This window comes from Nanorana parkeri, unplaced genomic scaffold (genome assembly GCF_000935625.1).
Source record: "Nanorana parkeri isolate BGI_ZX_2015 unplaced genomic scaffold, ASM93562v1 scaffold77, whole genome shotgun sequence".
Classification (NCBI taxonomy): domain Eukaryota; kingdom Metazoa; phylum Chordata; class Amphibia; order Anura; family Dicroglossidae; genus Nanorana; species Nanorana parkeri.
In genome coordinates this window covers 1,411,906-1,425,797 of record NW_017306345.1, presented here as the reverse complement: position 1 = coordinate 1,425,797, position 13,892 = coordinate 1,411,906, and the positions used below count along the sequence as shown (strand labels likewise).

Sequence of the window (13,892 nt, the reverse complement as noted above, 5' to 3'; positions counted from 1 at the left end):
AAGAGCAAAAAAAAACAATTTGATATTTGTCATGTGCCCTTGTCCTCCGTGATTTTAAAGTTAACCTGTTAAGAGGCAAATAGGGGGACTGTTTTTGATGATCTTATTAGTTGCTTGGCTGTTCTGACCCACCAAGCTTAGTACAATGAGTCACTGAGCTGGGACCAGCAACAAGTTTGCAGATGAGGGAAGTCAAAGGAAAGTCAGAAGTCCTGAGGTACACTCTTATTTCAAGCAAGTTGACTCAAAATATTAAAGCAAAAGGGTAGCCATGACAGCCAGGCAGCTATCATTTTCAAAAGAAGAGCTCGGTAAGTGCAGCCTCCACGAGTCTCATGTTACAAGTTTGCTTTAAGCCATGGTTTGCACAATATAAAACACCATACTACAACAAGAAGGTATACAGTTTACATTGCATTTTTTTTTTTTTTAATTTGGTTGATGTTGTCTGTCAACATTTTTACTGAAGAAAAAATGTCTGAGCTTTTTTCCATACCAAAATTAGTTCAATATTGATATACACTTTTCCTATGAGCCTTAATTGCAATAAATATTCTTTTATCTATTAAATGTAAAGAATGTTTCATTCCTTTTCTTTAATTGTTTATTTCATCTGAATTTACATATCCATTCAAGCTTCAAATGGGCATACATTCATAGTTGCTCAGTGCTTTTTTGTTTTTGTTATTGCAATTATTTATTAACCTCACATTTGTACAATAATTTAAAGCGTCTTCTATGGACTTTTTGGGGTACTGGGGTTTTTCGCCGTTTTACGGATGCACGCAATTTTTTATTTTTTTTAATATAAAATTTTTATTATTTTTACAAAAAACCATAAACAACATATTTTAACATACAGTGTGTTACATACTTATAATTATAATCAAATTTCAAATACAGTTTAATGATTTTTAAAAACAAAACACACAGAAAAAAAAACAACAAAAACATACAAAAATTTACACTACACTACCATATAAGGGGATTCCGGCAACCTTTAATATTCCTTCAATACAATCCTATTCTAGAGCACTTCAAAATAGCACTGTGTATTATCCCAACCCCTAGTCCATCTATTCTATTACTATACAACCCCTCTATCCTATATCCTCCATATATCTCAAGGATTTTTTAAACTCAATCCATTGTTGCCAGGTACTTTCAAATTGTTTATACGTATCCCTCCGTATTGATGTCATTTCCTCCATCAGTCGATAATCTATTCTTTTAAACCACTCTCTCATAGATGGAATAATACTTTTGTTCCAATAGAGTGGAATCATCATTTTAGCTGCGTTAAGTAGTGGGCGCAATAATGATATTTTATAGGCTGCAGTCCACAAGTCCGTTAGATTGAAAAGACATACCATCGGCTCCAAGGGCAATACAATTGTTGTAATCTCTTCAATCAATTCTATTACCCGTGACCAGAAAGGTTGGAGTTTGGGACTGCGTCCGTAGACAACAACAGGATGGAATTTGGGAGTAATGAGTAAATAGGCCCTCTGGGTACTATCCCTCGCCTCCCTGCCAGGTATAAATCCCGTTTGGTCATTTGTTATTACCTGTGGCAGTAGGCCACTAAGTCTAGTTGCTAATACTTTGGCATAGATTTTAATATCCGTATTAAGTAATGAGATTGGCCTATAACTACTGCAGATGGTTGGGTCTTTGCCCGGTTTGGGAAACATGGCTATATATGCATGTAATGTTTGATGGATTTGGGAGGGAGCCATTCATAAATGAATTAAAGTACTCGCCTAAGTAGGGAAGAAGCACATGTTGGAATGTTTTATAATATAAGGCCGTGAAGCAGTCAGGTCCTGAGCTTTTCCCAGTGGCCAATCCGGTGATAACCTGTTGTATTTCTTCCGTACTTATGGGAGATTCCAATTCATCCATATGTAATTTGGACAGAGAGGGAAGAGGTGTTGCAGTTAAATATTTTTGGATATGCTCCATATGTTGGTCCTTAATTTGGGTAGTGGCGTCAGTTCTCACATTATATAAACTAGAATAATAATCTTTAAAGACGTTAGATATCTCTGATGTCACGTTTACCATAACGTCTTGTTTGTTTTTTATTTTGTCCACAAAATTTGAGTTTTGCCTAGCTTTCAATAATTTCGCCAGATGTTTCCCGGGTCTATCTCCCAATTCATAAGAGTATTGGTTGAGATAATTCAGGGATCTCTGATATTTAAAAGACAATTCCTCTTTAAGATCTACCCTCGCTCTTGTTAATTCTGCTAGTACCTGAGGTGTCTGTGCTCTTTTATGGTTCCCTTCTAGTGTGGCCACCCTTGTTAGGAGCTCTGTTATTCTGCCCGTTTTTCCCTTCTTTATACGTGCCCCGTGAGATAAGAGCTCCTCTAATTGTGGCCTTATGTGCCTCCCAGACCATACCCGGTAAAGTACCTTTCTTTGTATTTTCATTAAAGTAATTAATTAGATCTCTCGTTATATCTCCCACTACCTTCTTATCGCATCAGGGCCTCATTTAATCTCCACATACCCGCTATATGGGATCGCCCTGTTGATGTATCAAAAGCGGGGTCCATATGTACGTTAAGGTCTCCTGCCATTATTACTATACCTTCTTGGTATTCCGCTAGCAGCCGTAGCGTTTTACCGAGGAACATTATCGTTTTCTTATTAGGGGCATATATTGAGGCCAGTGTCACTACCTGATTATCTATTGTTCCTTTAACAAAAAGGTATCTCCCATCTTGGTCTATCACTGGACGTACATTTAAAATTAACATTTTTATGAATGCCGATCGCCACCCCCCTTGAGTAATTTGAGTCTGTGCTATTAGGCAGGTCGGAAATCCCCACCTATAAGGGATACCTGCAGCTTGAAGGATTTCCAAAAGTGGACGCATGGCCCTGCGGCGTGCAAGAGTCTCTCGGGCCAGATCCGGGAAGATCTGCAGCCGTGTTCCATCAAACTCCACCGGTGGTTGCTCCCGCAGTTTCCGCATTATGTTCTCTTTCTCTATATGATGATGGAAACGACATAATACGTCCCGTGGGATCTCAGCTGCCATGCTGCGTGGACGCGGTACCCGATGTATGAGGTCAAACTTGATTGGGGTAGCTGGTATTTGTCCCGTTACTTTATTAAACATATTCCTTAATGCCTCTGTCAATTCCAGATCCGTTATCGCCTCAGGCAGCCCCCGGACCCTCATATTATTCCTGCGGCCCCTGTTTTCCTGATCTTCTAAGCGATAAGAGGTAGCCCTTTGGGTCTTATTTATGGAGTATATCTGCGCCTGGAGGGTCCTAATTGCCACTGACTGAGAATCTAGTCTTGACTCCCCTTCTTCCACTCTGTTTAACAGTTGTTTCATCTCACCCCTTATAGCTTCCATATCAGATTTCATTGATTGTTCCAGGTGAGCAAACATATCGATTAGCTCGTTTTTTGTAGGGAGGGTTTTCACCATTTCCTCTATCGGTAATAATATGGAATGGTCCAACTCACCCCCTTGCTCCTGCCCAAGAGCTGAAGAATCCATTGACTTCTGGCGTGGAGATTGCCCGGGGGAGAGACTTGTACGAGCCGCTGACCCCTGTACTCTGCTCAGAGTCTCAGCCGACAAGTAACGTTGCAGCGGGCTCATAGCTGGAACTTTCAGCGCCCCCTGTTTCCCAGTCTTCTTCCGATTCATCTTTGCGGTCAGGTCTCTGCAAGCGACTGCCGCTGGATCCGCCGAGTAGGTGCCGTCTCCAGGCCGTTTAGAAGCCAGTATGTGTGGGCAGTGTGTGGGCGGGTGGCGCGTAGCTGTTCGTGCTAGACGCACTCAGCCGCCATCAGCTTCCGGACACGCCCCCCCGTCACTCGGTCACCTGATCATCCCGTCTATCCCTGATCTAGGGTAAGGAGCTCCTATTCTGGTTCGCACGCAATTTGTAACCTGGGCATGTTGGGTATCGTTTTACTCGTCGTAACCTCATCTTTTATATTTCATTAAAAAAATGGGTATTTTGTTGTGTTTTGGGGCATTTAATTAAATTTTTCACTAAATATTGGGGTTTAATAAGGAGTTGCGCTAATATTGCGCAACATAAAAATTTGCAACTACCACCATTTTATTCTATAGGGTCTTGGCATTCAGAAAATATATAATGTTGGGGGGTTTTAAGTAATTTTCAGGCCTAAAATGTGGAATATAACATGGGTACAAAAAATGAAAAAAAGGCCTCAGTCATGAAGGGGTTAAAGGCTCAGGAACCCTTTGCAGGTGTTATGGCTTAATTAGCTGATTAGAGTGGGACACTTTGAGCCTAGAATATTGCACCTTTTCACAATATTCTCATTTTCTGAGATTGTGGATTTGGGGTTTTCATGAGCTGTAAGCCATAATCATCACAATTATGACAAATCACGGCTTGAACTATCTTGCTTTGCATGTAATGAGTCTATCTCATATATTAGTTTGACCTTTTAAGTTGCATTAGTGAAATAAATGAACTTTTGCACGATATTCAAATTATTTGAGTTTCACCTGTATTTAGTTTATAGTGAAATTATGAATCAGGGAAACCTGTCATGAGGGAAACTTTTAGGCTGCCATTGCTGACATCTGAAAATGCTATTGGCTTGACTGTCGGTGTGATGCTTTTGCATTTCTTTACTGTACATTACAGCACAAAGGATGATATTCAGAAACACTGGGGGGAATTTATCAAATCTGGAGCAGCCAAAATCTAGAATAGTTTGCCATCGTAACCAGTCAGGTTCTCTCTTTCATTGTTAAAGCTAACTGAAAAGACTGAATAGTTAAGGTGATTGGTTGATATGGCTGTCTGCCATATATAGTTTTGATATACCCACTCTCCCAGCAAGCCTTAGTTTTTTCCCCTCTTGTCCTTTTGGAGATGTACATAGTCTTTATGCTCTGAGAGAACAAACTTTTTTTTTTTTCCTCCCAGATTATTTTTTTTCTAACAAGTTTCTACAGTTGTAGATACCTTTTTTTTTTATATAGCTCATTTTGCAGATCTTTTCATTCTCAGCATAGCCTTGGACCCAGACACCACTGGGAAGAAGTGGGGCTGGCCTGTAATGTACCCTTGTGCACTGGACACTGTGTTGGGCAACTACCCCCTCACTATCATAGGTGCAACACGGGTGGGAGTCACAGGGTGTGTTACAGGTCCAGTTCACACCTGGGTGGGTCCCCTTTCCATGAAGACTCCTGCAGGATGTGAAGGAAATTGTACCAACAGTGCTAAGTCGGGGCCTTTTGGCCTTTATTTGTAGGCCCTGGGTGTTCCCGTACACTCTGCCACTTCACCCTAAGAGGTTACTGCAGATCCCCTGGCTGTGACACATTGTCGTGGAAAAGTAGCTGGTGAAGCGCAACTCCATTTTAAATTTGGCACCATTTACTCTGACTCACAGGCCACGAGCTTTGCCGAGTCTGCATTTGAAAGATTGTTCTGTGCATGCGCGTGCCATTTTCCAGAAAGCAAAACAGATGACAAACGCACTCATCAATTCGTCAGCAGCTTTACAGTAAGGTGCACACGGAATGGGCTTTAAACATTTTGTGTGCACCTTACTGTAAAGCTGGTGATGAATTGATGAGTGCGTTTGTCATCTGTTTTGCTTGACTGTTTTGGTGCAGTGATGCATGGGGGGTCTCAGCTGCCATTGGGATGTGCGGGATCCCTTGTGCGTCTCTGTGCCTTTAGGGGGGTTGGGCTTCCTCCTGACAAACCTGCACCCAATTGTATCTTCTGCCCCATGTGCTCCAAGATGGAGGCTCTGATAGATTAGAGTTAGGACCACACTATAAGAGGTGCCTTGGCGTGGCTGTGCGGCTTTCACATTTTCTGCAGAAGACTTGTATCCAAACCTCTGTTTTTAACCTTAGTGTGAGACAAGTTTTTTTTTACATGCTAGCTTGTGAGTGTGCCAGGAAAACTTTTTGCTATTTTCCAGAAAGCACACAGCCAACTCCCTGATTCCCACCAGCTGCACAGGCCCCACCACACCATGATCCTCTAGGACAGTTAGTTATTCTGGCTTTGGTGAACATCAAGGATACCTACTTGATTCTGTTGAACAAGTAAGCATCCTTGTTCAACAGAATGCTTTCTGCATTCAACGGAATGCTTTCTTTATTCTGGAGTGGCAACAAAACATTACCAATTCATCAGTCTGCCATTTGATTTACACACTGCACCACCGGTGCTAACCCCTGTATTTGCGTTGCTTCATTTACGGCAAATACCCATAGTGGGTTATCCTGGTGACCCTCTGCTAAGGGAACAGTCGGCACAGGCTTTTCCAATCGATATCCAACAGACTGTTAAAATACTGCAGAAAGTATGAGTGGATGCTGAACCTCTAGAGGTCTGCGTTGGCACTGACTCATTGATTGGATTATCTGGGCCTCTTTCTAGACCCATCTCTGTCCAGGGTCTTCCTTCCATGGGAAAAGATCAATACCCTTCATGCTTATGTTCAGAAACTTCAATACACCCTCTGTTTCTGCACGAGCAGAATGGTAGATGTCTTTGGGGCAGTCCAATATGTCCAACTTCACTCCAGACATTTACTGGCTTTGTGAGTCAGTAATCCAGCCCTGGAGTTGGGGAAGTTCTTCTTGCCTCTCCGCTGGAGGGTCATACCTACAGATGCCAGTCGTGCTGATGAGTCCTGGACTTTCTATCGGTCCACCAGCAGGTCACAGAAATTAAATTTAGTCTTCACCAGATACTGGCCTGCTTGGAGGGTATTCAGAGCTCACAGTGGCTCAGCATTTTGCCTGTGTGCTCATACACATTTCTGCTGCTCCTTCTACCAGTTGTCCTGATCCTGCTGCCTGAACTTTTTTCCTGTGTACCTTATCCACAACTTCCTGATGCCTGTACCTACTTATGTGTAACTGATTTCCATTCTGGCCCTATTCCTGACCCATCTTTTCCAAGGTTCCTTAGTTAAAGGAGAACTATGGGGTTAAGGCTTTTCCCCATAGTTCTCCTTAGGGTAACGGGAGGACACAAACTAGCGTCCTCCCGTCACCCTAGGCTCAGTATACCGCGAGCTTCAGCAGATGCCGGCAATTGTGCTGGATCTGCCCAGCTGCGTGACTGACAGCTGGCTCTGCCTATCTAGAGCCAGAGCCAGCTGTACCCGCCCCCTCCCCCGTCTGTTCCGCCAGTCAGCGCTGGAGGATCAGAGCGGGGAGGGGGGAATCCATCCCCTCCCCTGTCACGGCAGAGAGCCGTGACAGGATCGAGAGGTGAGCGAACGCCGGTATGTGTTCGCTCACCTCCCGATCTACTGAGCCGACCTGTGACAGTTACATTGTCAGAGGTCGGCTAGAACTATGAGGTGAGTGAAAAGCACTCACCTCATAGTTCTCCTTTAAGTAGTTTTCACAGCTTATGTGTGTTCACTGGAAAAGGAGAAAAGGATTTTACAAGTTAGACAAAAATCCTATTTTTGTGTAGTTTCCTTTTTTTGGGTCTACATTGCAGTCATGCCCCTTTTAGGTTTATTGGCCTTATGTACTGCTTGCTCGCAAAACTGAGGTGTGGTTATATGGGGGCTGGCCTTATATCTTACATCCGTATATCTGGTTGCCAGTGTCCAAACCTCCTGTAGGTGACAACATATAACCCAAATGTCTAAGAATAACTACATTCCTGTGTCCCTCACTGGACTCCAAGATGTAAGTATTGAAAAACGTATGATCTTTAACGTTATGAAAAATCAACACATTTTATTCAGTCTGGGGCAGACCACTCCCTGTCAGTGACACAAAGACAATCAGAGTCTTACATTTAATAGCCTTGCATCCACAAAGAGGGACTAGGAATGTCTAACATCAGTGGGAGGTAAAAGATAATATCAGTGGTGATAACTGATATCAATGGGTTTAATTTATGCCGTGGACAGGCACAGCCCCTGCAGTTGTTGCTGCAGCTTGCTTCTGTAGTTGCCCCATTTATTGACAGACACCAGAGACCGTGCACACAATAATTTTGCAAAGCACATTAACCTTGGTTCACACCTAGGTGTTTTTGAGCAGTAGAAAAGGCGCTTTTAAACACCCAACACATGAAATCCTACAATTTTTAATGGCCCCTGTTCACACCTCAGCAGGAAAAGGCCAAACAAAGTTTCTTTTGGTAGTTTCAAGCAGGAGGTTTTCCCTCAATAGACTTCAATAGAAAAACACCAGGAAACATGTGGCAGAAGCATGTTGCGCATTTGTAATGCTTATTTTTGTGTGTTTGTCCATTGACTGCAATGTTTCTTCAGCTGCCAGTCAAAACGCACATCTTCATGTCCGCGTGTAGAAGTGTGCCAAAAGCATATAAACTTGCAAATAACCGCATGCTGAACCCACGCATACAAATGCGCAAAAACAATGCTGCCTTGGAGTGAACTAGGGCTTACTGTCATGTCTGTGTGACAAGGATATAATTCAGTACATCATCATCATGTAGCTATTACATCAAGTTTGCACATGGACGGATAGAGATGCTTTGCCCCTGAACATACCAAGAGAGAACATGTAGATATGGCAAAGAAAAGTCACCAGCATCTGAATCAACTTGAAGTTCTCATAAAACTGCATGGGCAGTGCTTGATTGACACTTTAAACAAAAGCGAAGAGAGAACGCTCAGATCTGATGCAGTAGAAAATACATTATTATAGATAATGATAAATATAACCAGAAAACTCAGGAAGAAGGTTGTGAGATGTCGCTGGGCTCCAGCTGCTGTTGCAACCTGTATTTTAGTCCTATTATTAGAGTTCCCACAGCTGTGATCTCCTCAATCATAACCTCTCACTCAGTGGTATTGGGTGGCTGTACCTGCACTAACTCAGAACTTCAGAGGATAATGTAGGAGATCACACTCTCCCCTATATAAACGTATGATGCTGACAGGCTTGAGGAAGGCGGCTTTGTCCCCGAAATGCATAGCCATAGATACCAGTAAACTATTTTGGACTCTGAGCTCTCATGTACAATGCACAGTAAATGTGGGAGTTCCCTACACTTCTACACCATGGCTGACCAGCAGACAGGATGCTGGATACAAGCTTTCTTCTTTCATATGCAATGTGAGTGCATTATGTACCGTGTTTCCCCGAAAATAAGACACTGTCTTATTTTTTTTTTTGCACGAAATAAGACACTAGGTCTTATTTTCGGGGGATGTCTTACCTGGCTGGGGGAGGACCGGACGAGGTCCCGGAAGGCGGCGTGCTGTTGCCGGTCCCGGCGGATGATACTCCGCTTCCATCGTGCGTGCGGGCGTGTGGGCGGGGCGGGAGCTGCGGCCGATCTTTAGATTCAAAATTCAGTTTATGTGCCGCTACCCCGAAAGTAAGACCTAGCGGATTTCTGTAATATAAGACCTACCACCGAACTAGGTCTTATTTTCGGGGTAGGTCTTATATTACAGAAATCCCCGAAGATAGCGCTAGGTCTTACTTTCGGAGTAGGTCTTACTTTCGGGGAAACACGGTATGTCTTTGGTTATTTATATTAAAGTGTGTTACGCTGCTCCAGATCCATTTGCTGTCTCCAACTACATATGAAACTCTGGGCTCTAGTAACCCATGGGACTTTCTATGTTTGGCATGCCTATGAATTTCGAAAACCTTCTACCCAAAAAGGATATTAAACCTGTTTGTTTTTCGTGTAAATGTTTGTTGTTTTTTTTAAAACAGAAATTGTGTAACTGTTTACTTATTGATTGGTGCCTTAAAGCAGAACTCCAAGCTATTTTTTCTACCCCCACACTGCAAGGATTAGGTGCACGTTTTGTCAAGCTCCTCAGGCTTGCTCTTAGACCAGTCCCTGGAGCCTCGCTTCCCCTCCACTGCAGCGGTCTAAGGCTGGCCATACACTGCTCTAATTTTCTTGTTCAAACCGCAGGCTGAAACCGTGCGGCCCCCAAAATAGTGCAAGCGCGATAATCTGGCGGATTCCGCACGTTCACGGATATTTAATAGTCGCAAATGAGCGTCATCCGCGCAAGCTAAACAGCTTTTTTGCCCCGCGCGGTCTTCCGTGAGAAAACCGTGAGGGAAACGTCCTCCCTTGATCCAAAGCTCAGTATATAGCTCACTATATACTGAGAGCGCCGCAGCCGGGACGGATCCTGTCAATACTGTCGCAATCCACCCGCCTGTCTGATTGACAGCAGGCTCTGCCTATCTAGAGGCAGAGCCAGCTGTGCCCGCCCCCTTCCCCATCCATCGCCGTATGAGCATCGCAGAGGGGAGGAGGGGGAATCCCTGCAGGGAGATGATCGGGAAAGTGAGCAAACGATGATATGTGTTCGCTCACTTCCCGATCAATAGAGCCGATCTGTGACAGTTTCATTGTCACAGGTCGGCTAGAACTATGAGGATGAGTGGAAATCACTCACCTCATGGTTCTCCTTTAAGTCCTTGAAAAGTCTCTTACACATATCCCCTGCTTCTACCTGTAATGGGGAACAATCCCTGAATCATCATAACTGTGCACCCAACTATTTACCAAACCTGGAACCTGTTTAAAAAGATAATGTAATGCCATATTGACAAACCCCTCACAAACAAAACCATGTGCACAGTTTGTCGGAATCCGCTTCAGCTGTGGCGTCTTAGTATACCGCGAGCTAGAGCTTGCGCTATACTGAGCCTAGGGTGACGGGAGGACGCTAGTTTGTGTCCTCCTGTTACCCTAAGGAGAACTATGGGGAAAAGCCTTAACCCCATAGTTCTACTTTAACCATCTTTATGACAAGGAAAGAAAAGAAATACTCTGATCAATCCATTCTCAGAGCAAGGGATAAAACCTGTTTACTCTTTATTTTTTTCCTTTGGTGACAGACTTGGAAAACTCTAAAGGTGGCCACACACTTTACAACCATTGCAAGACCCTAGTCTTGCGATGGTTGTAAAGTAATTAAAAAAATGTACGATCTGCCCATCTTGGAAAGACAGATTGTACTTGCGATCATCGCAAGCCCGCCCCCCTGAGGGGTGGTCTTCGGATGACCGCAATGCTGAACGGGCAGTGTGCGCGTGCGTCATTTGTCTCCCGAGCATCATTCAAACGGTTTTCTAGCATGCTCCTTAGACAAAAGACGTGCGACCGTACAGTAGAAACGGTCGCACGTCTTCATTCACACTGCACGATTCTCGTACGATCGCGGGATTTCCCGTGATTCTCGTACGAGAATCGTGCAGTGTATGGGCACCTTAAGGCTCCATTCACACAGGAGTGGTTGTCCACAGTGGTGTATTTTGGTTTTGTGCTGCCCTAGGCAAGACTAAACCCGAGCGCCCTCCCATCCCTAATCTAAATTAGTCCACCCCTTCCTGTTTATTACATTTTGAATAACCTGTCAGTCGCAGGATACATTGCGCATGGTTCTGACAGGTTGCGCTAACGTAGCGGGGCGCTCTAGTTCTACCTTTGCAATAGCCACCTTGTCCATTTCTGGCTTGATGGGCTCCCTAGTTCTGCAGCTACAATAACCATTCTCTCCTGCCTTGCCATGCTGTGCTAGTCTCTAGTTCTGCAGCTGCAACACCGATCATCTGCCTTAATATGCTGGGCTGTCTAATTCTGCAGTTACCCATCTTCTGCCTTTAGCGCTGGGCTCTGTAGCTTGCCCCACTCTAGAGACATAACCCGGCACGGAGCTTATAGGCTGCACTTGTGTAATGGAAGTGGTTAAGCATGATTATGACAAAATGCCTATCTCAATAGATCAATTGTAATATATATGTTAATTTGCTCTCTGCTCTTCTTTTCACTCCTTACTCAGAAATCCCCCCCTCAGATCCGAAGTACGCACTAGAAATAGGAACCAAGATGGCGCCTCCTCTTCAGACAACACACCCAAGACGAAAGATATAAACATCTTGGCAGGAAGTTATGCATAAATGGATCTAACCAATGATCAGCTAGAATATATAAACTAAAATACTTTTCTGCAATGCTACGCTTAAATATACACGAAATATACCTTGAAATGTTTGCATAGCATCATGCCTTTCCATGGTGCAGGCAGACTCCTGATGTGAAGAGGGAACTCTGATATGAAAAGGGGATCTGATTTGAAAGGGGGACTTTGATGTGAATGGAGGGGGCTCCTAATGTAAAGGGGACACTTATGTAAATGAAAATCCCCATTCTTTTGTGTTTTTGCATGGGATCCTTCCTTAAAATCCATACCAGACCCCTACCTGGGATAAGGGTCTGATATGAATTTTGGAGGAGCCACATGTCATTTTTTACATTTACAATTTAGACTGGGGTGCCTCAAGATCAGGCATATTTTTAAAAAGGTTAAGAAATGTTACCATAGAGTATACAGGGGTCTTATTTATCCATTTAATGATGTGTATGACTATGTATAAATGTTTACGTTTGCACCCATGGTTATGATGTAGGGAAATTGGGGGTTGTTTTTAGAGTTTTGCGATAACTAGGGATGCACAGATACTTTTCGAGTACCAGTGCAGATACTTGCCATTTTTATGAGATCTGTCAGGGTTGCAGCTGGGACCTGGCTCTGGCACTCCACCACTGTCCTGAAATCATTAGTCTGTATTGTTTTAGAAAAACTGTCACATGACAATAAACAAAAATGTATCAGTACTCGTACTTTTAAGTACTCGGCAAGTACCAGTACTCGTACTCGCAAAACTGGTATCTGTGCATCCCTTTATTTATAAAAACAAAATCGTACATTAAAACAGAGATGTACAAATCCCAGGAGCTCCGTGTGCTCCTTACAAATGACAGCGGCCTCCTAATTTTTGAATTTTTCTCTAGTGTAGTCTTGGAGCTCAAAAGTATCGGTACGTGTACTCGTACCGAGTACTGTACTTGGTATCTGTGCAACCCTAGTGATAACCATGTTTTATTTTTAGTGTTATGGAGAATAAAGAAATGAACAGGGTAGATATGAACACCCCCTATGTGTTGGCACAGAGGAAGTGACAGGTCCTCTTTATGACCATCAAGAGTCTATTAGACCCCTAATCTATGGACCACACAGAAGCTGATGGAGCACAGACCTGCTTCTTCCAGCCACACCAGCTAGAGAAATGACATCCTGATACTGGAGATGACAAAATCATCATTGCTTCTGGATTCAGTAACCGGAGGGAAGGTCAGACACTGCATGTGTGCTGAGCTCCCACAACACAAACCTGGTGTGGCGGTCCTGGGCCCCCATGAAAGACAGTGGGAGCCCGGGAGAGCTGCCGGTGGAGGGAGCAGTACCCTTTTTAGAGTCTGATCACATGTACAGTATGTGAAACCCCGAGTGGTGACTGAAAACTGTAATACCAAGGTCTTGTTCAAGGATCTTTACAAGGAGGTGCATATTACCCTGGTACTAAAGTAGAGCTGAAGCCAAAACCTTTTTTTTTAACAAAGGGAGGTTTATAACCATAGAGAATAATGTGATTATTTTTTTCTGTGTCAGTAGGACGACACACGCAGGACAGAAGAAATTCTGAACTGCCATCTCTTAATTGCAGCCGACCACCCTCCTCCGTCTCGATGTTCTACATTATCCCGACTCCCGAGCCCTATTCAAACATCCCGCCCTCCTTTTATCACCGCTTCCTCCCAGGTAGCTCGGCATTGGTACCACGTGACCGCGGTGGCCACGTGTCGCCGTGACGTCACTTCTGGATGTTTTGGTGAGGTGCAGCAGGAAGACTGGTGACAGTGAAGTTGTGTCCATCTCCACCATGACTAACGGTGAGAGGGGAGCTCCGGGGCCGAGGGGGGATATCCGGCTTGTAGACATGTCAGTGTGCGCTCCTACCGGCGGTCGCACACTGCTTATCATGACGAATCTGCTTCTGATCCGGAGCTGCAGCACTACTCCAGGC

At 43.9% G+C, this 13,892-nt stretch overlaps 1 protein-coding gene across 1 annotated transcript in view; it reads left to right on the top strand.

The window, feature by feature from the left end:
* The first annotated feature begins 13,652 nt into the window (after window positions 1-13,652).
* Window positions 13,653-13,892, top strand: part of TMEM167B (transmembrane protein 167B) — a 7,228-nt gene continuing 6,988 nt past the window's right edge. The window contains exon 1 of the mRNA XM_018576804.1: window positions 13,653-13,758. Coding sequence (XP_018432306.1) covers window positions 13,749-13,758 — 10 coding nt within the window. The 5' untranslated portion in view covers window positions 13,653-13,748. The remainder of the gene's footprint in view (window positions 13,759-13,892) is intronic.